This window comes from Nycticebus coucang, chromosome 13 (genome assembly GCF_027406575.1).
Source record: "Nycticebus coucang isolate mNycCou1 chromosome 13, mNycCou1.pri, whole genome shotgun sequence".
Taxonomy (NCBI): Eukaryota; Metazoa; Chordata; class Mammalia; order Primates; family Lorisidae; genus Nycticebus; species Nycticebus coucang.
Window position 1 is genome coordinate 65046340 of NC_069792.1, and position 25103 is coordinate 65071442.

General features: G+C 36.0%; 1 protein-coding gene across 4 annotated transcripts in view; it reads right to left on the minus strand.

Moving 5' to 3' along the window:
- UBR5 (ubiquitin protein ligase E3 component n-recognin 5) overlaps nucleotides 1–25103 on the minus strand; it is a 156916-nt gene that overhangs the window by 20712 nt on the left and 111101 nt on the right. For 2 of the 4 annotated variants that reach the window (XM_053558541.1, XM_053558544.1), the window contains exons 28-48: nucleotides 24716–24807; nucleotides 23297–23443; nucleotides 23079–23197; nucleotides 22878–23004; nucleotides 22663–22792; nucleotides 21665–21825; nucleotides 21312–21551; nucleotides 16089–16212; nucleotides 15099–15210; nucleotides 14456–14587; nucleotides 13837–14094; nucleotides 13024–13292; nucleotides 12641–12852; nucleotides 9310–9540; nucleotides 8253–8326; nucleotides 6576–6748; nucleotides 6367–6480; nucleotides 4640–4860; nucleotides 3612–3732; nucleotides 3423–3521; nucleotides 543–786 (exon numbers count right to left, since the gene is read on the minus strand). In XM_053558541.1, coding sequence (XP_053414516.1) covers nucleotides 543–786; nucleotides 3423–3521; nucleotides 3612–3732; nucleotides 4640–4860; nucleotides 6367–6480; nucleotides 6576–6748; nucleotides 8253–8326; nucleotides 9310–9540; nucleotides 12641–12852; nucleotides 13024–13292; nucleotides 13837–14094; nucleotides 14456–14587; nucleotides 15099–15210; nucleotides 16089–16212; nucleotides 21312–21551; nucleotides 21665–21825; nucleotides 22663–22792; nucleotides 22878–23004; nucleotides 23079–23197; nucleotides 23297–23443; nucleotides 24716–24807 — 3400 coding nt within the window. Of the gene's footprint in view, nucleotides 1–542; nucleotides 787–3416; nucleotides 3522–3611; nucleotides 3733–4639; nucleotides 4861–6366; nucleotides 6481–6575; nucleotides 6749–8252; nucleotides 8327–9309; nucleotides 9541–12640; nucleotides 12853–13023; nucleotides 13293–13836; nucleotides 14095–14455; nucleotides 14588–15098; nucleotides 15211–16088; nucleotides 16213–21311; nucleotides 21552–21664; nucleotides 21826–22662; nucleotides 22793–22877; nucleotides 23005–23078; nucleotides 23198–23296; nucleotides 23444–24715; nucleotides 24808–25103 lie in introns of all 4 variants that reach the window. The other 2 variants (XM_053558542.1, XM_053558540.1) reach the window with 1 other exon arrangement.

Genomic DNA, 25103 nt, shown 5'->3' on the forward strand with positions numbered 1-25103 from the left:
CCTCAATCCTTTCTACATTTCATTCAGTGCCCATAATGAACCATAGTGGTTTATAAAACCCCAGTGAGATACAGCCTAAATACAGAATTTTTTTAGTATGTAATCTCTATAAACTTTCTCTCAGTTACTACACCCATCTGCCCACAAACATGACAAATCTTATGCCCCTACGTGATGTGAATCACCAATTATCTGCTAAGACTTTTGTTTCTAATTTTCATAATTTTTTTAATTTGCTAACTGTAATCTTAAAAATTAGCTGAAGAGTTCTAAATCTCAAAATGTTGGTCCTCAAACATGTATAGTAATTGAGATAAGAAAGTAGTACAGTCATAAACGTTTATCAAATAAATGTGTCAGGAAAAGAGCAAATTGTTAAATTGTCAGTGTTAATCTTTAAAGATTAATCATTAAATCTACAATAAAATCATTTAGAAATACATTTATACACTTTTAATATATATACCCAACACCCATGATTATCATTGTTGTTTTGATGAACACGGAAAGAATTTTGTGATTATTATGTGTACAGTACTTACTTGTGTGGGTACCTTTGTTGGCATTTTGGATACAATCTAAATTTGGCAATTTTTCATTTGACAAAAATGCTTGTGCAATGGCTGTATAAAAACTTCGTGCTACACCACTCCCCTCTCCTGGCTCATCCTTAAATGTGACCTTTACTCTGTGTACAGCCATTGGCGTGGTAGCACATCTTCGGCCAAAGTGATTGTTAAGCTGCCGCATAGTCTGCTGGATGAGAAGATCTCGATCCCGATCAACCTATTAAAACATACCAAAAAGCAGTAATTTGCAAATTCAATGTTAAAAAAAAAAATCACCTTAGTCTATGTAAAATCTGAAAATCTAATTTTAGCTTTTCTATGACAGTTTTAAAAACTACAAAGTAATGTGGGTTCTCAGAAGCTTATGCATTCCAAATAGACATTGTAAAGCACAAGATGTCTTGCATTAAATCAGGTCAATGGGATTTAATTCAATTCTAATTCTTTCAATGGTCTACAATAATTCATTCAATTTTGTGATGTACCAGAATAAATGTCAAATGATCAGAGATGGAAATTTTTTTTTAAAAAAGGCAAAATACTAGAAGAAAACATGATGAATTCCTTGGTATTGGCATTATTAGAATACTATAAAGCAAAGTGGAGGACAAAAAGACAAACAGAAAAATTTGCGCTTTCTATCACAAAGATATATATTCGTGAATGAGTGTGTATATCACGTACAGATAAAAAAACTCAATTCTGAGTAGAAAAACTGGGCAAAATAGATCAACAAAGTTCACAGAAAAAGAAATTTAACTATCTTAAACATATGAAAAAATATTTAACTTTGCTCAAAATAAGAGAAATTCAAATTAAAACTATACTGAGATACCATTTCTTACCAATCAGATAAGCAAAACTAAAAATTTGACAAACTGCTGGCAAGACTATACTATAGGGAATTAGGAATTCTCATATTGATGATGAAAAGGCAAAAATATACAACTATTATATAAAAGTATTTGCCTCTGTCTGGCCAAATTACATTCACAGGACTTTTAACTCATCAATTCCATGTCTAGGAATCAGTCTCAGGGACACACTAGCAAAAAAGAGAAACAAGAGGCTATTCACTACACTGCTATCTATAACAGCAAAAGATTGAAAACAAACCCAAATGACTACTCAATAGGGGATTGGCTGAAACACTGCAATAACCATAAAATATAGTACACTAAGTAGCTATAAAGGGAAAGTAGAACACTTCTCTCTATATAAAGCTATGGCCTTAATTCTGGGATTTACTGTTAACTAAGAAAAGCAAGGTAGAATAAAAATGTATAGTATGCTTGGGGATGTGTGTTTGAGGGTACATAATGAATACACACATATAGATATGTTTGCATTTTTTAAAGAAGAAAGGAAAATAAATGTTTAAAAATAACAAAAGAAGGCTGGGCACAGTGCTGACGCCTATAATCCTAGCACTCTGGGAGGCCGAGGCAGGTGGATCGCCTGAGCTCACAAGTTCGAGACCACCGTGAGCTAGAGTGAGACCCTGTCTCTAAAAACAGCTGGGCATTGTGGAAGGAACCTGTAGTCACAGCTACTCAGAAGCCTGAGGCATGACAATAATCACCTGAACCCAAGAATCTGAGGTTGCTGTGAGCTATGACACCATAGCACTCTACCAGAGGTGACACAATGAAAATCTGTCTCAAAAAAATAATAATAGTAAGGAAAGAGATAAGAAGGAAAATTGAAATGACTTCTCTGGCTATACCTTCTTCTATAGAGTTGACTTTGCAACACTATAGAAATTTTAAATAACAAAATAAAACCCCAAAAGAAGAGAAAGCAATCCTTAAAAACTCAAAGCAAAAGGTCTAAATTGTAAGATTCTGGTAACAAAACCATACATAAATTATTTCAAAGAATTTTAAAATAAGTAATCTGACTATGTGTATCTCTAGCAGGATATGATCCATGAACAAAAAACTGCCAATCAATTTTAATCAATTTTTAATAACCATTTTTGTTGGTGGTAGTGTTTATGTTATAATTCTTAAGATAGTTGTGTGTATGCTGTGGGATAAAATCAAATGAATAATTTTATCAATGTTGTGAAAGTTGGATATTCAGTTTAGAAGATAAAGACTTAAGATCTAGGAGGTAAAAACAAAACAATCTTGCAGTCCTAAATCTTGAGTTTGAATTGGGAGTATCAGTATGAATTCATGATAAAATTTAACAAAAAAAGAAAACAGATTTCTCTATCTATAAAAAGGCCATTAGATGCTATGACCAACATAGTAGCAATGTGTAACCCTAGAGCCAGGTTGTCATCCCAAAATACAATTTCCTACTAAAAGCAATCAGTGATTTGAAGAAATGGCTGACTTAAAATCTTCAACAAGAAATGCACAAGATTAAAACATACCACAAAAAAGTTAAAGATTATTGAGATTGTGTCAAAAGGACTCGGGAGCCAAGATGGACTCAGGACTCCCACTAGCCAAAGAAGAGACAATGTGAGCATTAATATGAATCATTTCAATGGAATGAAACATATCAGAAAATGTTTCGATCAATATATGAATAACGGTACGTCTAAAACAAGTTTTTTAAAACTCACTGGCCATCTGTAGACAATGCTAAAAGTCATCTTGAAAGGAACCAACTGCCAGAAAAAAAATCCTGTTCTAAATTTGGTGATTTCCTTATTTTTAATTACAAATACAGGTGTCCATAAAGTTTATGTGCAATCTAAAATAGTGTGCAATTTAGAATTGCACGCAAACTTTATGACACCCTATACATATTCCACAGTGAGAGCTATTGTTATTCTGCATGTTTAAAAACATAAATACCAAAGTATATGATAATATAAGAAAATCTAAATACCTTTACCTCTAGTGATAAATCTCTTGATTGCTGGTTTCTCAGTTTTTCCATTTCTCTACGGAATTTTGATTCTTTTACCTCAAAACCACCCAGTTCAGTTAGGATCTTAAAAAAAAAAAAAATACATTGCTGAATTATTCTCTGAAATATGTTCTTATCAAGCAGAACAGAATTTAAAGTGCACAAAACACATACCGATCCAGGTTCTGCTCCAACATCTTCCATGAATACCCTGCCAAATAGTTCTAAAGAAAGGCGCCAACGTCCTAGCAGCATATCATGGGAAATAACCATTCCCATAAAGCTACACTGTGGCCTGTAACAAGTTTTAAGGGGAGGAGGGAGAAATAATTTAGTTAATTTCAAAAAATTCACTGTTTTTTTAGTCAATTATAGTAATTTACTTGATTATTTAATATTCTGAAGTCTTAACTTTTTCAAATCCACATCCCCTCTAATAGAGAACTCTTCTATAGCTACTCATTACTTGCAGAACTTATTTTTTATTCCCTTATAGGGCTCTGTCATCTACATATGAATAAATCTTCAGCCTACTTCCTATCTTTATCTTTCATTTTACCTTCTCTTTACCTCTTAAACCCCAACATCCATTACCACAATGGCATTTCACCCTGATTTTTTCAGTAGTATCATCTCTTCCCTACTGTACAGACTTGAAGCAAATTTTAATTTTTTGTCTCCCTGTTCTTCCAGAGTGATCAAGTTGATCTTGAGTTTCTCTTTCTTTCCATAATTTCTTTCCATATCCCATATGAGTATTCTACCTCAGCACCTTTCCCCCAACTAATCAAAACTATTGGTCTCCCTACCTCTATGTCTTCTCTCCTATCAGTTTCTACAGATTATCATGGACTGTTACTTATATACAAATAAAGTAATAAAATTTAAAATTTCTAAATAAAAACCTTTTTTTCTTTTGAGACAGAGTCTCCCTTTGTCACCCCTGGTAGAGTGCTGTGGCATCAGAGCTCACAGCAACCTCAGATTCTTGGGCTCAAGCAATTCTCTTGCCTGAGCCTCCCACGTAGCTGTGACTACAGGTGCCCGCCACAACACCCAGCTGTTTTTTTGTTTTGTTTTGTTTTGTTTTGTTTTTTAGAGACGGGGTCTTGCTCTAGCTTAGATGATACAAATTCTTAAAAGAATTATAACAGCCATAAATTAATGCAATAATAGAGAAACTACTTCCACTTAGTAGTTACCTGAAAGATGTAAGAGGTGGTCCTTCACTTTCAGTAAGTCCTATTTCTGCTAGTAAACTACTTTTCAATTGTGCAGCAAGATCATGAGCAGAAGGCCCTGGTTTTGAACTCTCAGCTTCTTCTGGCAATACATTCTGTTCTTCCCCTTCTTTTTTCTGCCGATTTTGCATGTTCATTACATTTTTCAGATTGGCAGCATAAGACATTTTAGTTGGTAGAACCTATGAATTTTTTACATTTAAGTTACACATTAAAGGAAATTTTTTTACTTTCAACTTAGCAATATAGAAATTGTATGCAAGTTAAGTAACTGATTTGTCCTTTCTGAAGCTTCACTGGTGCCCTATTAAATTCCCCTGGGTAACCAGAGTTCCAATGAATTCAGCACAGTAAACCACAGAGAACTTTTAAAGGAATCTCTTATCTGTGGTACCTACGTCTCTTTATATTTTCAGTATTTTCAGTATTACCACTTAGGATAATTTCTAAAAATTCTGTAATGACACTTCTTCTATATCCGTTTTGTTCTGTTTTTTTTTTTTTTTTAACATTTTACTACTTTTCCAGTGGAGAAAAAGAGCATTTTAGGCATCATTTTTATCAGATTTGTATCTGAAAACTAGATCTACAACTTAACCAGTTGTGTAACAATAAACATTCCCACCTGAAATTTATTTACTTCAACCCTCCATTTCTTAACCCATGAAATCAGGATAATAATGCTTTTTAACTGACACATTATAAAGATTTACCAAGGTTGTCCAAACTACAGGCTACATGAAGATTTTGTGAAGATATTTTTTCTTTAAATGTTGTGTCGGATATCACAAAAAGTATGCACAGACCTTGGACATTTTCCTCAGCTTTTTATTAGTGTTTGTGTATTTAATAAGTAGCCCAAGACAACTCTATTCTTCCAATATGTGGCAGAAAAAAAGGTTGGATACCCCTCATTTAGACAGTGCTCAGGAGACAAAATTACTCAATAAATATTAGGTATCATTATTAATTTAACTTATTTGGGGGGAGGCAGAGATAGTCTCACTCACTCTGTTGTCCCGGCCGGAGTGCCCCTCAAACTCTGGGGCTCAAATGATCCTTTTGCCTTAGCCTCCTGAGTAGCTGGGACTTACAGACTTTTTTTTTTTTTTTTTTTTTTTTTAAATAAAGTAAAGATGGGGGTCTCACTCTTGCTCAGGCTGGTCTCAGGCTGGTTTTAAACTCCTGAGCTCAAGTGATCTACCTGCCTCAATGCTACCTTATTTATTTATATTCTTTAATCAAATTACTTCAGCAAGTCAAAGAAAAATGAGCCAAGATTACATAAGCTCAATGTAATATATAAAAATTAAAACTTCCAGGGCGGCACCTGTGGCTCAAGGAGTAGGGTGCCGGCCCCATATACCAGAGGTGGTGGGTTCAAACCCAGCCCTGGCCAAAAACTGCAAAAAAAAAAAAAAAAAATTAAAACTTCCAGCAGCATACAATAATCAGCTCTTGTGAAACAGACAAAGCACATAATGCAGGTACTGTTTCATAGATGAAGTGACCTGACAGAGCAAGTTAATGACAGTGTGGGAATTCCTTCTATTATATCACAAGATAGGAACTTCTGGCACTATTATTTTGGCTATTATAATAATATTCTGAATTAATGCATTTCTAAAAATCTGTATGCTGTGACAAGTGTTAAAAATATTAGATTGCAAAGAGTTTTACTGACTTACCTCAAGACAGTTTCTGTCCACTGTAACCTCCATTAAGCATTTCCCACTACTGGCAGATGAAGAATAAAGACCCTGACTTGGACGGCCAAAAAGATCCTCCTTTCTAGCATTTGGCTGGAATTTTAACAGAAATATTCTAGTTACAATGAACACTTAAAAGAAAATAAGGTCAATTAGAAAGAAACCTTAGACTAGTTTGTTTAATTCACCTGCAATAAATGTGGCTGATCAGCTAAGGGTATGGCTTCAGCCAGAGGCACTTCAAATGGATTTGGGGGTATACACCCAAGGAATGTCATGGAGTCTGAACGTCGGAAAAATGGATGGTTTTGCCCAGTTTCTGCAGGAAGAGAGTCATCATCCTTATCATTCAAAGTAGCACCTAAGCATTTAAAAAAAAAAAAATTGTTTTTTGATTATTTAATTATTGGGTTAGGGTAATAGAATAATCTACTCAATCCAAAATTCTTAAACTCATTATGAAATTTCAATGCCACTCAAAAAGTCAAAATTTTTGATATTTTTAGAATAATTGAAAACATAATAGTTTAATATGGTAACAATGTTAAATTTTTGTTATTTGCAAATTTTATGTGATATGTATCTTACAATAAAAAATGCGAAATAAAAAGCAGCAGTAACAAATATTGTGCCATTCTGTATTAGACAGAGTTTTCCCATATTCTCCTTTTTTTCTCTCAAGACTCAAAGCAGAATATAGCCAGATTCCTGAACATATTCAGAACCCAACTCAATGATGACTCCAAAAGGGGTAGAAAATCAGGAGCTGAAATCTAAGGATTTACTTGTCAATTTTGCTTTCTCTACAGTAAGATAACCAGCAGTATCCGGACAACTCATGTACTCCAACAGTAAGTCAGCACATTATCACCAACTCTCCTTAACATAGTAAAACTCTAGCAGTGGTTAATGTGCCAAAGAAATGGCAGTGAGCTATGTGGCTGGGGTTTTAAAAAAGTGCGATTAGGTCAGTTGTCTTTCCATAGACTAAATAAAACTATTAGCTGATAATAACAAACAGAAGAGTGGACTATTTAGCCCTCACTTTAAAATTTTTAAATCCCAATTAAAATAAGAATTGAAAACCACAAATAAATTGCAGAAGATTCCAAAATTAGTGCTATTAAAACTTTTGGAGGCTCGGCCCTTGTAGCTCAAGCAGCTAAGGTGCCAGCCACATGCACCAGAGCTGGCAGGTTTGAATCCAGCCTGGGGCTGCCCAATAACAATGACAATTACAACCAAAAAATAGCCGAATGTTGTGGCAGGCACCTATAGTCCCAGCCACTTGGGAGGCTGAGGCAAGAGAATCGCTTAAGCCCAAGAGTTGGAGGTTGCTGTGAGCTGTGATGCCACGGTACTCTACCCAGGGTGACAGCTTGAGGCTCTGTTTCAAAAAAAAAAAACTTCTGGAAAAAATTCTGGAGCTTGGAACATTTTCTCTCTTTTCAGTACAAAGAGTTTTGATATCTAGAAATTATAATTGGTATTTCTCACTTTCTTGACTATTTTGCATCAACATAGGTTTTGCTAAGGAGATTTTATTTAAATGTAGTACCTATACACTTAAGTAAAGATAAACAGAAAACTAAGAAAAATAGAAAGGAAAGCTATAAAGAAGATAAAGTAGGGGGAAAAATCAGTTGTTGAAAAGCTCATATATTTCTGTAATTCACCCTTAGTTATGAAATGTGTAATACAAGAATATGTAAGAAAAAAATGGACAGAAAAAGCAAGAAATGGGACATAGGGAAGAAAAGAGAAATTCCCACCCAGACAGAAAATAATGAAGTTACAAAGTATGAAGGGGAAATACTGAGGCAGCCTTTTCTTGAAGTAGATTAGCAGATTTTCTATGCACTAACTTTGATTGGTGTCATCATCATTTTCATGTTCTGAATCTTCATTGTCAATACCCAGTTCCAAAAGTTCGCGAGTCCTTTAAAAAGACAAGTGAGTCATTTTACATGCAGTATTTGCATAAGATCAGCAAAAAAGTCAGGGGGAAGATAAACAACAAATGCTGCAAAGATCACTGAAGTATCTGAACAATTTCAAACACTGTGCTATAGGTTCAGACTCTTTTCAAGGAAATGGTACACTGATTAAATCTAACATACTGTAATTATAGTGGGCTCAATAAAAGCAAAAGGCTGATCACATAACAAATAGTGAGTGCCTACACAAACCTTAATAGTTTGTAGTGATTATTTGTCATGTTTTCTATCTCAAGAATGAAGTTTACCTAGATCAGGAGTCCTCAAACTTTTTAAACAGAGGGCCAATTCACTGTCCCTCAGACTGTTGGAGGGCCCAACTATAGTTTAAAAAAAAAAAAAAAACTATGAACAAATTCCTATGCACACTGCACATATCTTATTTTGAAGTAAAAAAACAAAACAGGAACAAATACAATCACACCGCCTCATGTGGCCCGCAGGCCGCAGTTTGAGGACCGCTGACCTAGATTCTGAGGTTTCCCATTTTAAGTGAGAGTAGCAACAGAGAAGTTGCATGGATAAAATGCTCCTCTACTATTTTTTTTTTTTTTTTTTTTTTTGTAGAGACAGAGTCTCACTGTACCGCCCTCTAGTTAGAATGCCATGGCGTCACACGGCTCACAGCAACCTGTAACTCTTGGGCTTACGTGATTCTCTTGCCTCAGCCTCCCGAGCAGCTGGGACTACAGGCGCCCGCCACAACGCCCAGCTATTTTTTTGTTTTTGTTGCAGTTTGGCCGGGGCTGGGTTTGAACCGGCCACCTTCGGCATATGGGGCCGGCGCCCTACTCACTGAGCCACAGGCGCCACCCTCTACTATTTTTCTTTTGCAATGATCCTTACTCTAAAATCTGACAATGTACTAATGGAGACCACACTAAGCAAGTGTTTCTTAAACCAATCTCATTACAAGTATGGATACCTTTTACGTTCCAGTTGAGGTGTATCCAGTGTTGTCTGTTGATTCATTGCTTTAATCCAATATATAAGGGCTTGGAAAACATATGCCACATGCTTCAATGAGCAAACATCCAAAACTGGAAGAACATCAGAATGCTCATCGTTATGGGACCGCATTAAAGAGAGAGCATAATTTAGGAAGTCTCCTCGAGCAGACATCATTCCTTGACGGGCGCTAAGCAATGTGGCACGTCTATGTAGGAGCCAAAAGAAATGAAAGTGTATATATAAGAACATAAATGTTAAATTTACCACTATCATAAATATGCAAAATTGGAAACTTGGTATATTCACAAATAAAAAGGATTGAACCTGTGGCTCTGGTTTAGAAATAAAACCACTGTGTATGAGTTAGTGTTCTGTACTTTGTATAGAAAGGGAAGTCCAGTATCCTTTGAAAACAAACAGCAGAAGAAACTCCCTCCCCAAAGACAATGATTCTTAAACTTCAGGGTCCATCAAAAACACCCTGAAGGGCTTATTAAAACAAATAGCTGGTCCCACCTCTGGGGTAAGGCCCAATAATTTGCACTTCTAAATAGGTCCCAGGTTGATGTTGATGCTGTGTTCTAAGGAACATGCTTTGAGAACCACTGCTTTAAAATGACACCAAAAGTGGCCAGGCACAGTGGCTCATGCCTGTAATCCTAACACTCTGGGAGGCTGAGGTAGAAGGATCACTTGAGCTCAGGATTTGGAGACTAGCCTGACCAAGAGAACCGTCTCTACCTAAAATAAAAAAATTAGCCGGGTGTAGTGGTGGGTGCCTTTATAGTCCTGGCTACTTGGGAGGCTGAGAGAGGAGGAACGCTTGTACCCAGGAGTTTGGGGCTGCTGTGAGCTAGGCTGACACCATGACACTCTAACCTGGGCAACAGAGTGAGACTCTGTCTCAAAAATAAATAAAAACAAAATGACACCAAAAGCATGGCAATAAAACAAACTAAACTTCGTAAAAATTTAAAACTTTTTTACTTCATAGGACCCCCATCAAGAAAGTGAAACAGTATTTCTGAGAATGGAAGAAAATCATTGTAAATCATATATTTGATAACGGATGTGTATCCAGAATAAAGAATTACAAACTACAACTCAAATTTTAAAAAAGGCAAGCCAACTAAAAAATGGGCAAAGGATGTAAATAAACTTTTTTCCAAAGAAGATAAAGTAGTAGCCAGTTAGCACCTGACAGATGATCAACATCATTAGCCATCAGGGAACTAAAATCAAAACCACAGAGGCTAGGCATGGCGGTTCATGCCATACCCAGTATTTTAGGAGGCAAGAGGATTGGGAGGATGACTTCAGTAGGAGTTTGAGAACAGCATGGGCAACACAGTGAAATCTTGAGATTACAAAAATATCTGCTTAAAAATTAGCCAGGTATAGTGGCACCTGCCTGTAATGCTAGCTGTGTGTCAGACTGAGGCCAGAGGACTGCTTGCTTGAACCCAGGAGTTTGAGACTACAGTGAGCCATGATTGCTCCACTGCGCTCCTGCCTGGGCAAGAGAGCCAGACCTCATCACTAAAAGAAAAAACACACGATACTACATCACATCCACTATGATGGCTATAAATAAAGAGATAATATTAAGTATCTGGAAAGATATGGAGAAATTGCTCATACACTGCTATTGGGAATGTTTTCCTCTTTAGATAACAGTCTGTCAGTTCCTCAAAAGGTAAACATGGAGAGTTAAAACATGACCCAGCAATTCCACAACCTAAGAGAACTGAAAATAAGTACACACAAAAACTTACACATAAATGTTCATAGCTAATAGATGGTGAAAATAGTCCAAAATTGATTGTGATGACAATTTAACAGCTCTAAACTACATAGTTGTATACTTTAAGAGGGCAAATTATATAACATTAACTTGTATCTAAATAAGGGAGGGCGGGGGGAACACTTCCACCAATCAAGATCCATTATTAGCACTCTGTGTTCTTTAAGGTAAAAGCCCTAGGCTTTTATGTCCTTCTCTTGCAGTCATCCTAAGAGCAGGCTTCTTAGGACAGGAAAGCTGTAGCCTCCCAAATCTTTATCTCTAGTCCAGATCTTTGCCCAGTATTCAATTTTGTATGCTTAACAGTAACATCAAATTTTCCCCAGTTCTCACGTGTTCAAAAAGCCACGTGTTTCCATTCTATTCCTCTAAGATTTTTCTACTAGTTATTTAGAATCAAGTCTAAATATAAATTCTGCCTTCCCCTGATCTATCCTTCAAGAAGGCCTCAAATTCTATTAACATATGACTTCAAATTCTCTCCCCTTTTTCTTGGTCCTACTTTAGTTAACTAACTACGCAGATTTCAACCACAGTTTTTTTAAGTTTTTAAGTCACAGAAAAATGCAGGGGAAGGGTCAGGGACTGGCCCCACTGATGGCTTGTTTTCACATATTCTGCTGTCTTGCTTAAACAGATGTATCAAAAACCTTTCGATGGGGTTAGTCCCTGACTCACCTCCACTGGTGTGCTACTACTGTTAAGTAGTCTCCTACACCATCTTTCCTTGGCTTATGGTCTGCCTAAAGCAAAGGTTGTTTATCCTGAGCCATAGCTTAAAACAAATCCTAGGACTCTGACTTTAAGTACAAATCACTTTCGTTATCTGGCACTGCTGTTGCAATAATTTTCAATGTTTGGGCTAATTTCTGTTCCTAAAAAGGTCATTTATAATTGAATAGAAAGAACATAATAACAAATACACAAATGTATATTTTGATTATGGTTCAGCAGGGTAGGGAAAGTAGAAGAAAAAAAACATGGGTTGAGACATCCAAGAACAGTTCTCGAACAGTTCTGATAATTTCCCCTTCCCAAGCACAAAGTACATTCATAATCAATCATAGTCACAAAATAAGTCTTTTTCATAAATACATGCCTTTCAAAGGGGAGATGAGGGGGTCTGGGAACAATATAGACCAACAACTTCAAACATAAAAAACCTTTAGTACCAGACTCCTATGGTATGAATGGATTTAAAAAAAAAAAAAAAATAGCTTTGATTATAACTGACTTATTTTGCCCCAACTGTGCAACAATTTAGGAAGTAATACAAGGCATTTATTTCTTACTTCACAGTAAGATGAGGTCTTATGTAATAGCAATCAAAACTCGCTTTCTAGGATATAAAATCTCCATCTAAACATGGAAGTACAGATGCTCTTGGACTCATAATGGGAGTGTGGTAGAAAATGTATTTAATACCCTAATAATTCCATAAATAGAACCATCCTAAGCCAAGGCTGTCTGTATACATGAAGAACCGTATACAGTTTCATACCGTCTGCCTTCAAGGGTACGTAAACTAGCCTCTTCTCTTGCAGTCATCCTCTCTCTTCTCGCTGAATTCTGAGAAGCATGAAGAGGATGATTTGGATGTCCTGGATCACCAGCAGATGCTAATGCAGAACCATAACGTAATTGAGCTTCAGTAGAATCCATAATACTGACCATCCAGTTCCAAGTGGGAATAAGCTTTTCTTCTACATAGTTCTATGAAGACCAAACTAAAATAGTTAAAACTATCCAAATAGAGCTAAACTCAATATAGTAGTAGCATGTCAACACCTGGATATTTGTAACATTAATTCCCATTATACTACAGTGCTCATAACTGACAGCCAAAAAGTAATTTGAATGAGTAACTTTTCAATGGTTTCCTACCTGTAGATTTACTGCATCTTGGTAGGTCAGTTTCACAGCTGCTGGAATCTGAGAGTATACTAGGTGATTATATTTAGGAATAAGGCCCATCAAGTCCGAGATTTGTCTAATGACAATGCTGTAAGCCCTGGCTAAACTGCTTGCAGATGTTAAGTAGCTGCTGGCATTGCTAGCTTCCAAAGCAGCTGCTGCAGCTGCAGCACTTGTACTGATGGTACCACTCCGGCGTAAGTTGGAAGGATCAATATAAATCAAACCCGCCGAACTTGCTATAAGGAAAAAGGACAACCACAATGAGCTAATGTCAGTTGCTAAGTTTATCTGGCACTGTATATACTTTTGTAAACCTAAATGGTTAATTGCTAATATGTGGTAACTCAGCAAAAAACTTTCCCTAAACCACACTAATATAAGGTTCTCAATCAGTGTGATTTTATCCACTCCATTCCCCAATCCACCAAAAGGGGACATTTCGCATGTCCACAAACATGTTTTGTAATCACAACTTAGGGGAGTGAACAGGAGAGGCAGGGGGATAACTAAGGTGCTAATGTTATCTAGAAAGCATAAAGTGGAAATGCCATTTAACATCTCACAATGCATAAGACAGCCCCCACAATAATTATCCAGCCCCAAGTGGCAATAATGCAAAGATTGAGAAACCCTGATATAATCACAAGTACATAATTTTCGTATCTGAAACTCAACAAAAAATAAGGAATAATTATAAAACTAAATTGTTCTACAGACGAACTCGCATAATTTTTAAAGGCTATTTAGGTTCCCTTAGAAATACCAAGTTTTCAGACTTGCCTGCTGGTGTGGATGTACTGGAAGGGGCTGTGCTAGATGCTCGCTGATGCTGGGTGTTGCGGACAGCCCACTGCATGGAACGGGGAGCTTGGGCAGCACCATTGGCATGGGAGCTATTTGTGGTTCTTTCTAATGGTTCATCAAGCATAAAGGTCTCCTGTTCTATGTCATCACTCTGACTACTGCTGCTATCAGAATCACTTGAGTCATTTGATTGAGAATCATCTTCAGAAAAGAAAGCTGGAACACTGCTTGCTCCTAAATTATTTTTAAAACCAAAAGCATTGTGAATTTATTAATAATTAAAATATATCCCCCTCATTCAGGAAAATATGTATCATAAATCGAATGTCAGGCTGTGTTGATAGTCTGCAAGAGCCATCACTGAAACAGTTTAATTATAAAATAATTCTTTTAAGTAAACTTTAAAATTAATTTATTATTTAAAAAACAGAAAAGCTGGGGGGTCATTAAAATAATACCTTCTCTAAATATCTACAGACAAAAATGATTAAGTTATAAAAGCTAACCTTTTGCATATTGTACTTATTAACCTATTGCTGCTGAATACATAACAGCCTTAAACAACAATGTTGCTGAGAAAAGAAAGGTAATATACCTGCTTCTGAGCCAGCAGTTGCTGCAGTGACAACACTTCTGCGCCCACTAGCATTATCTTGGTTGCTATGGTTACTTTCACTGTCACTTTCTGTTTCAGCTGCTGCTAACAAGTCTAGCTCCATGTCACTTCCTAGAAAATATATTTAAACAACAGTAAGAAAAAAGTACAAACTCACTGTGGTTCAAAACAGGATCTGATAAGCCACAATATCATAAGGGTGGGAACTAAGAAGGCATACGTGCATATATGTGTGTATAAGAATGAGTGACTATTGAACATTGTGGAAGAATGGATAGGTGAATTGTAGTATTAACAGACTGTGACACAGCAATTCAATAGGGCAGTGCAAGAGATGACTGGAATAAAACTATTTGTTAGCAGACAAGTAATTTGTTTTTCTTTTCTCTAATTTCCAAATGTTTCATAATGTAGTTATGATAATTTTAGTTTTTAAAAGTCTCTTCAGAAAATAATTTATAGCACCAAAAACTCTGAAACACATGCTACAAAATAAAATCCTTTGGCAGAAAGTTGATCATTTCATAATACGTCAACTGGGGCTTTTCTCTGTATTTAATCACCTCCTTTTAAAGGTACCTGATTTGCTCATACTGAGTAATTTCTCAAATAACCTGCATACCGTCTTCGTCATGCTCATCATGTTGTCCTTCTGCCTCAGCATTTTCTTCCCCATGTTCTTCCTGTTCATCATGATGATCCTCTTCTCCAGCCACACCCTCCACCACCTCAACCTAAATCCAGATTCTTACTTTTAGACAAAGTTCATAATAAACTCCCATCTGTATCAATGTTCTTGCACAGCAACTAGTAAATTAAAATATAAAGATCCCTAACTATAAGGGATTTTGTAAATTATTCACTAAGCTGTTTTTAAAATCTCCATTTGCTTCATAAGTGACAACTTGTTAGAACAAATTTTACATCCTGAAGTTTACAACTATTCTCCATATTTAAGACTCAAGAAAAAATAAAAATAACTGAGGAAAGGGGAAAGGTTAAACATTTTATATATTTTGGCCATTATAAAACTTATCTACTAAACAGGTATCTTCTCTGTCAAATAACACTGTATAAAACTAATTTCTTTGGGTTTTTTTTTTTAGGCAGTCTCAAGCTATCGCCCTGGGTAGAATGCTGTGGCATCATAGCTCATAGCAACTTCTAATTCTTGGGCTCAAGTGATTCTCTTGCCTCAGTTTTTCTATTTTGAGTAGAGATAGGGCTCTCACTTTTTGCTCAGGCTAATCTCAAACTCATGAGCTCAAGCCACCTGCCTTGGCTTCCCAGAGTGCTAGGATTACAGGCATGAGGCACCACGCCTGGCTGCATAAAACTAATTTTTTTTAAATATTAAGAGTATCTTTACCATTAACACAGAGCGCATCTTTACTCTTACCCTTAGGTAAAAACAAGTTGATCTGTCCAATTTTCTAAAATCCAATAAATCAAAAATTATTAAAATCATTTTAATATGTATAACTACAAATGAAAACATTTTAACAAAAGCTTAAGCAGTCTTAAGTTACTATTAAAATAATTGAGTGACTACTCTCCCTTTCCCACAAAATAAAAGCTTTTCATCTACTACAATTAAAACAATTAAAACCACCTCTTCCACGTCTGCTGAAACAATATCATCCTGTTCTTCATCTCTCCCCCGAACAGGCTGTGACTGGCTGATGCGCCTCTGTTGTGGATTCCGGATGATGTAGGATGACTGAGACTGATTGGAGCTGTAAGGAGTCAGGAGGTTATGAGTACACTGCTGCCACATCTCATATATGTAGCACATAGTTTTATGCTTCTCAGTGTAAGCTTTTAGCTCAATTATTACATGTGAGACACTAGGATGTAATTTTAAATCTGACCTTACAATTCTTGGAAACCAACAATAATTAATCTATAGCCCATTAGCAAATATAAATCTCAGAATTTGCTTGTAGTTTTCAGTAAGTCACTCATTTCAAATATCTCTGTTGATACACATATTTGTATGAGTGCTTCCCCAAGGAAAAGTCTTATAAAGGAAGATACTTCCTTTTTCACCAGCAGTTCTCAACTTCCAAAGGCTCTGACAGAACCATTTATCTATTAACATAAAGTGTGGTTATTAAAGTGATCGGTTCTTTAAGGGATAAGACACAATTTTTATTTTGTATGAGATCTTTAACTACTGACTTGCTGATGTGCATGGGGAACATCATTAGTTCAAACGTATGGTATTTTAAATAGAAACATAATCAAAGGTAAGGTAGCAAAAGTTTCACTTTCCTAAAAATCTAAGTTGGAAATAACCAAGAAAAGACAGATGACTCAACTATAAAAGGAAAGGAAGAACCAGAGAACACATGTGGGCCAAAAGATCAAAAGATTAAATTAAAAAGTGGGCCAAAGATCAAAAGATGATTGATAAATGACAATTCTTTATTTACAGATTAAGAAATAGGAGCTGAAAGAGGTTGAAGTTAAACAAGACCTTAAAGTGATTAAAATTAGGTTCTTTCCTCATTTTAGTTGCTCTGAGAAATAAAAATCAAACCATTTACACAGGAAAGTCAACTGAGACGTGCCTTCAAATAAACAGACAAGTAGTCTCACTATAATGTTTAACACTAAAACTTAAAAGTAACTGGTAAGACAGCCAAGGAGCATAAGAGGCTAAGAGAAAATCTATAAAGATGAAAAGGCTATTTCTAATTACTAAATAGATTTCAACATTAAAATATAAAAGTCAACACTTGTGTGATTAGTATTTCTTTAAAAAACAACACCAACAACAAAAAACCCCTGGAACAAACATCCACAAAAACTATAGTTCCCTCAAAGTTGCCACTTTAAGAAGTCATCCACTTAGAATGATACTCCCAATACACAAAATGTAAAATAGGTTAAGTATCCCTGAGTAGCTCTTACCCAAAATGCTTGGGACCAAAAATGTTCTAATCCCAGATTTATTTTTGGATTTTGGAATATTTGCATTATATAAAATTACCAGCTGAGGATCCCCAATCCAAAATGCCCCCATGAATATTTTCTTTTAGTGTCATGTTAGTGCTCAAAAAATTTCAGAATTGGGAGCACTTTATTTCTATTTTGGATTTTCAGATTAGGGATACTCAGCCTGCATTAACTTTAGAAAGGAAACTTCAACTCTTCTTCCACCAGATTTGCTGAACCACCATAATCCTGAAACCTACTCTGAAAGGTACTGTTAAAACACTAAATTTTGGGGACTTCTATTTCCAGCAATTGGCAGACTGTGTAGAGAAATTCCTCTCGGTATGAAATACCTATACATGCTAGATAAAATAAAAAAATAAAAAAAAAGAAAGAAAGAAAGCAGCAGCAATAATCATACTGTAGAAGCTTAGAGAGGAAGAGTGCTACCATTTGCCCCAAATGCATCTGCTGATGTCTCTCGGGCTGAAAGGATTTCAAAGAGCCATAGATTCCCTAATTATAAGGCTGGAGCCTAAACCAGGTAGGAAGTCATCTACCAGTCTCCTCTCCTGCCCCCATCACATATATAAAGACAACCAAATCTTGAAAGGGCAACACCATTAAGGAGTGAAATAAAAGAAAAATTTTATCTCAGACTTGCCTATCTCAGCCCTGGTTGGTCAGGAGAAGGAAAAAGGTCTCTTCAGAGAACTTCCAACTACAAACCCACTCTCTGGAGGGTTTAGGACTACAACTTGCATTGTGAAGTAGGGCAGGCTTCAGTGTTAACCTAGTGGCTCAACATTATCATCAATCACCAAGGAACAGTTTCTCTCTCTACGATATACTATTCAGGAGTATTGGGGGGTGGGGGGGAATTATCTGTCTAGATTGTCATCCTGCCTCTAAATATTAACTCTAAGAATTAAATAATTATCTATGTAACTTTACAGAAGTTACCTGACCTCTCTAGCCCTTAGAGTTTCCTCATTTTAAAAATCAGGACAATAGTAGTTATCTATGAGTTATTGGGAAGATTAAAACAGGTAATAAATCTATAATGCTTAATTTCAGTAACTGTTATTATAAGAGGCATACAGAGTAGAAACAAATTAATTAAGACATAAAAATTTTGAGTAAGTAAAAGGAACCAAGAGAAAAAGCAAAAATACTGCCCAAGTGACTTTACACTCAGTAGGGTGGTATATACCATCTACCAATCAACATAGGGAAATCCCAAAGACGGGTCAAGTAAGTCTGTGCTTTTTTAAAGACATACTTCAAACAATGGTCAAAATATACCCTTATGGAAAAGAATGATTATACTATATTGTAATAAAAGAATTCTATGTTTTATCAACAACAGTTGTAGAAAACATTTAGCAATATTTCTTAATTATCAGATGAGATCTTCTGTAAAGATTTAAGAAGTTGGCCCTAGAATCAAACAACAGAAATGGAACAAAAATAAGAGAACCTAAGAGTGTATAATTTTTTTTTTTAGACAGAGTCTTAAGCTGTCGCCCTGAGTAGAGTACCATGGCATCATCATAGCTCACAGCAACCTCCAACTCTTAGGCTCAAGTGATCCTCTTGCCACAGTTTTTCTATTTTTAGTAGGTCTTGAACTCCTGAGCTCAAGCAATCTACCAGCCTCGGCCTCCCAGAATGCTGGGAGCCACCATGCCCGGCTCTTAAAGAGTGTATAATTCTTTAATAATGAGACTAAGAAACCAGACAAGATGACACAAAATCTTGAAATTTAGTAGGAAAAGGTTCATAGGGAGCATTTAGAGAGGAGATGGTTCCAAACCTCTGTTCAACAGATAACAATTTTTATGGTCTGGAACAAAGGACAGGGAAGGGTACTAAGAATTCACAAGGTCACTCTGGGAGGCCAAAGTGGCAGGAACGCTTGAGCTTGGAAAATTTAGATTAGCCCAAGGTAAACAAGACCGCCATCTCTTCTAAAAATAGAAAAATTAGCTGAATATGGTGGTGGTGGGTACCTATAGTCCCAGCTACTAGGGAGGCTGACTGAAGCAAGAGGATTGCTCGAGCCCAGGAGTTTGAGGTTGCTGTGACCTAGGTTGAAGCCATTAACACTCTAGCCCAGAGGAAGATTCTGGCTCCAAAGAAAAAAGAAAAAAAAAAAAAAAAGAAAAGTTCATAAGGTAATATAACCTCAATAATTAAGTTCCTCACAGGTCAGAATCAGGAATAACATACAGAGTCCAAGCAGATTTCATTAGCAAATCCTTTGATAATGGGGTAGATTTAACCAGTTTGAAGACACACAGATTGATTTACAGTAACTTTCAATAAACCCTGGAGCTATACTAGGTTAAGGCTACTATGAGAGAGGTTTGTCAGACAAACCTGGATTTAGATTTAAAGGGAGACCTAGCAATAAAGGAAAAGAGTTGGGACATACACTGGCATATGGAGATGAAATCCAGGGATGAGGTCTTGGGAACTGTCCCAAATAATAAAGCAGGCCATCCTTATTCACAAAGACACTTTCCAGAAGGGGAAGAAAGGTCTTTAGGTCCTTAAGATCTTTATCAACACATTGTTTCACATACACAAGGTAACAAAACTCAAGACTTGATTGCCAAAGTTTTCTAGAGCATTGCAACTCAAAAGCATAGCTCCTAAACCAGTAGCACTGGCATAACCTGATAACGTAAAAGAAATATTAAGTCTCAGGCCTCACCCCCCAGACCAACAGAATGGGCACCTGTATTTTAATAGATCCCAAGTGACTTTACACTCAGTGGGGTGGTATATACCACTTTTAATATGCATACATATTAAAGTTTGAGAAGCTCTTTGCTGAAGGATACCAGAAAGTTGTAGTTTGTAAACATTCTGTCTCAACAAGTTTACGGTCTAGTTAGAGAAACTATCAAACAAATAGAAAAGATAAATGAGAATTAAGAACAAATAATACCATAATTAGTACAGTTATCATGGAATTGTTTTAACCCTATTCTTAATAATATATATACAGACAATCTTCTAAAATTCCAGAATTCTGGTGGTTGTTGACATAAACAAGTTGCCCCCCAGCTGAAGCCTTCAGACACAGAAAGCCAACTTCTTTTTTTTTTTTTTTTGTAGAGACAGAGTCTCACTTTATGGCCCTCGGTAGAGTGCCGTGGCCTCACACAGCTCACAGCAACCTCCAACTCCTGGGCTTAGGTGATTCTCTTGCCTCAGCCTCCCGAGTAGCTGGGACTACAGGCGCCCGCCACAACGCCCGGCTATTTTTTGGTTGCAGTTTGGCCGGGGCCGGGTTTGAACCCGCCACCCTCGGTATATGGGGCTGGCGCCCTACCGACTGAGCCACAGGCGCCGCCCAGAAGGCCAACTTCTTAAATCTTTACAGAAGATCTCATCTGATAATCAAGAAATATTGCTAAATGTTTTCTACAACTATTGTTGATAAAACATAGAATTCTTTTATTATAATATAATATAATCATTCTTTTCCATAAGGATATATTTTGACCATTGTTTGAAGTATGTCTTTAAAAAAGCACAGACTTACTTGACCCGTCTTTGGGATTTCCCTGTGTTGATTGGTAGACGGTATATACCACCCTTACAGGTCTTTTCATAAAATTCTACTTCATTAACATAATAAAATAAAGTGCCTTTCCAAAGAAAGAAAACCACAGATATGAGTTGCATGTGTATTAGATACAGAAGTGCAGAACAGTGTCTAATTTTTAAAGTGTTTTCATATGTTTCAAAGCAAAATCTCTACCATTTGTTAAAATAATGACCAAGTATGCCACCTGAGCGCTTAAGCAAATGATTTAGTAAGACAAATATGACATTTCCAGAGAAAGAATTAATCAGAATCTTTTACCAGGTAGGAATTTACCTGTTAGACTGATCAGAAGATGGTCGTGGTGGCAGTGGTTCCACTGAAAATAATTCTTCACTGCCTTGCATAGCATCTATGCTAGTACTAGCCAGAGTAAATGGTGCAGTTGGGCGAGCAATCCCCATTCTGACAGGAACGATAAGTGACTCTGCTACATTGCACAATTCTTCTACAGCATAAGGTAGCAGTGCTTGGAATACACGCTTACATTTTCCAATTGGTTGTGGAATAAAGTTGCTAGAGCGAAAATACAGGAATCTTTTATGAATCTTTTGATATATCTAATGTTAGTATCACAAAAATTGTGTGAAAAAATGGTAACAAAGCCAAAATCAAAAAGAACACCTTACTTTTTCTTTTTAGATGAAGCCATTTCCACACTAAGAATGACAAAAACTCTTGCTACTGAACGTAGAAACCTCATTGTCACAGCTATAGCTTCTTCTCTACGTCCAGGCGTATATTTGTTTTGGAGTTCTTTCACTAGAGTACCTAGCAGAGTATCTAAAAGCTTTAAAAAATTGCAATCACACCATTAATGTTAAGATATTTTATAAGATGTTTAGACATTCATAAAAATGTTCTAACATGTTTTCAGTATTAACGTTTCATAATAAAATCTCAAAATAAATTTAACCAAAATATTTACAAGGTCAGTGATTAAATTTATTTGATGCACCTAACACTCTGCCTGACATTTAGTGGGGTCCCAAATGCAGGATTTCTTTTTTGTCTGTCCCATAGTCTTATGTACATCAATTGATATTTAGAAAATAATATCAAAATACATCAAATATTTTACTCCCTATAGGGTACTTAACAGAACAGGAAGTAGATTCAAATATTTATGTTAATAAATTCATAATCCTATCTCTCTCACTGAACCATCATTGCTTGCTGGTCTCTTTTCTATGCATGTTTATCATACAGACAGTAATGACAGAGAACAACAAATTTCATAGTCTTTTTTTATTTTTGGAAGATTGTTTATAATAACTTTTACTTTTAAATCGCTTTATTTTAAACCCATATATTTCAGTAAGTGGTAAGCTACAATTTGATTCAACAGTCCGCTATTTTGGGGCACATAAAGTACTTTTACTTTTTATTTTTCATTATTCTGGGACATGTTTTTATCTTTCTCATACTGTAAATTATTTCTTTATGACAAGTTCTTAGGACACTGGTATTTTTATGGTACATAATACGGAGTTGTTTTCCAAAGAGAAACAAATGCAATGCCACCACATCAATGTCTTATGATTTAAATTCTTTAATTTCCCAGCAAAAAAAGTATACTTAAAACACATACTTTTCTTATATTGTAATAAACATTCAAATAACTTACCAAAATATCTGCTGTACACTTGACTATAAGGCAATGAGTGAAACAGTCCAGCCGAATTGTGCCACTTTGCTGATTGAGGTATACTTGCTCTTCTGGCAAAAGATGGCCTATCCTACTGCTGGCACTAAGACTTACGGGGATAGGAAAGACACTGTAAAAAGACTATACAAACATGGGAAATACATAACTCTAAAAATGTTTTAATGAATACATACGGGTCTTTATTCTCCTGTGACCCAAACATAATCATAGATTTCAAGGCATTCCAATCCTGTAGGACACGCTCCAATGCAAGCTGGGCAAATCTTGGAGGCTCTAAGTCATGATCAGGCATATCGGAATCTAAAATGAAAAAGACATCGTAAGTGAGACAGAAATAACACATACCGATTTTCATAAATGTCAAGTTTACTTACCTTCAGGACTGGCTGTCTTTCGGTTACGATCTTCCCTGATTCGAGGTGGCCTATACTGGCAATGCTCCACAGTCTGCCTTGCCACTGTCTGCACTAAAAACAGTAAGAGGTGCTCTCCCCTGCAAAACAGAACATTGTTGTAAGCAGGGGGAAGGGATACTCAGATGTGCTATGCTCTCTCAATTTAACTTATTTTACATCCTCAAAATCCTACTTGCCTACTGTTTGGCAGAGTGACCAGATTAGTAGCAGTGAGCAGGCGATAAAGTAGATCAAGACGAGCAGATTTCTGTCCAGCAATTAGGGTTTTACATTTACATTTCTCCCAACAATCACAGTAGGCTGTTGGTGATGTCCGTTTGAGTCTATAAAGAATTCATACGTAAGTACAAAAACAAAGTCTAAAACAAAGTTTTACATACTGACATTATGGAGGCATAATTCATTGGAACCAGACAGAATCCTTGTTAACTACTAAATGCAAAATATAATAATTAAAGCCTTCATAATAAGCAGGATTAGTGACATAAGTCTATAAACCAACATGAAATTCCATGAGAAGAGGCACCCTGTAATGAACTGAGTATAGTCATGTTTGGAATGTCTTCTCCATAGTCCTGATTCGGTTCAAGTGGTCTTCCTACATGCATCTAACAAACCCCATAATCCTAAATGGGTGTCCTCTGACAAGACTGTGAAAACTAACAGGACAAAGATTATCTTATTTATCATGATGCATCTAGTGTAGTGAGTACACTTAGTAAATAATTAATAATAAATTACCACACTTACTTGGATACCTAAAGACAAAATCCTTTTAACAAAATTATAAATAAGCATCAGTAGCTATTAAAATATTATACTTGTCATAAATACTTATTTTAAGGGATAAGAGATGTTTTTTTTTTTTTTTTTGCAGTTTTTGGCCAGGGCTGGGTTTGAGCCCGCCACCTCTGGCATATGGGGCTGGCACCCTACTCCTTTGAGCCACAGGCACCGCCAAGAGATGGTTTTCATATGCCAATTCTGTATTACCTATAAGAACTGCACATCTGTAGCCATTTATAGCTGATGTCCCTGTTGATAATCCTCAGGAACTGTAGATAATACGTATTAGCGCTAAGGCATTTTATTGCTTCTAAGGTCTGTGAAAACTAATAGAACTAGCTGTGGTAACCCTACTGCTGATTGAAAGATTAGTGCATTTAGTTTAAGAAGTAATTAAAGCATAGTACAGACATTCACCATGATTGGGCTTAACGCCTATGGCAATTTTTTTCTAGTAGTCCCTACTACAGGCATCCCAAGACACAAGATAGAAAAATTCTGTAGACGAATTTCCCCAAACACTAATCTAATACGAATCTCAGTATCTGATCGTATACTCCTTAGGACACTGTCAATTTTGATTTAAGGAGGGATTTGTCAGAACTAGCAGAAGGCAGACATTTCACAGTACATTCTAAATCAAGAACCACACTTTATACATACACTGATTTAAAAAGAGAAGTTTAACCTCAAGCTTCTTGAACTATGCAACAATTAAATACATGGTTTAGTACAGATTACTTCCATAAAGCAATATAAATCTAAACAGTTTATAAGATTAAAATAAAGAAAACCAGAATTATACTCACTTGCAATCATGACCTTTATGACAAACTCTTGCACATTCCGTACAACAACAAAGTGACTCCAGCAGGCCACAAGTTCGACACTCAAAAATATCCTAAAATTAAGAGTGTACTTTAAAAAGAATAATTACATGTATACCTCATCATAAAATTCTTTCTAGTATTTTCTAAAACAATTCAATATCTACATAAGACTAAAATATGCTCTAAAAAACAAGGAGTTATAAAAGAATATGAGGAATATATTGTATAATATTGTGCAAATGAAAAATCAAATATTACCATTAGGATAAAAATAATTTATATCACTTCCCAAAAAGCATTACAGTTGTAAAATCTGTATCAAGAGTTGTGGATCAGATTATACTACACAGTGAAGATTTCTAATTTA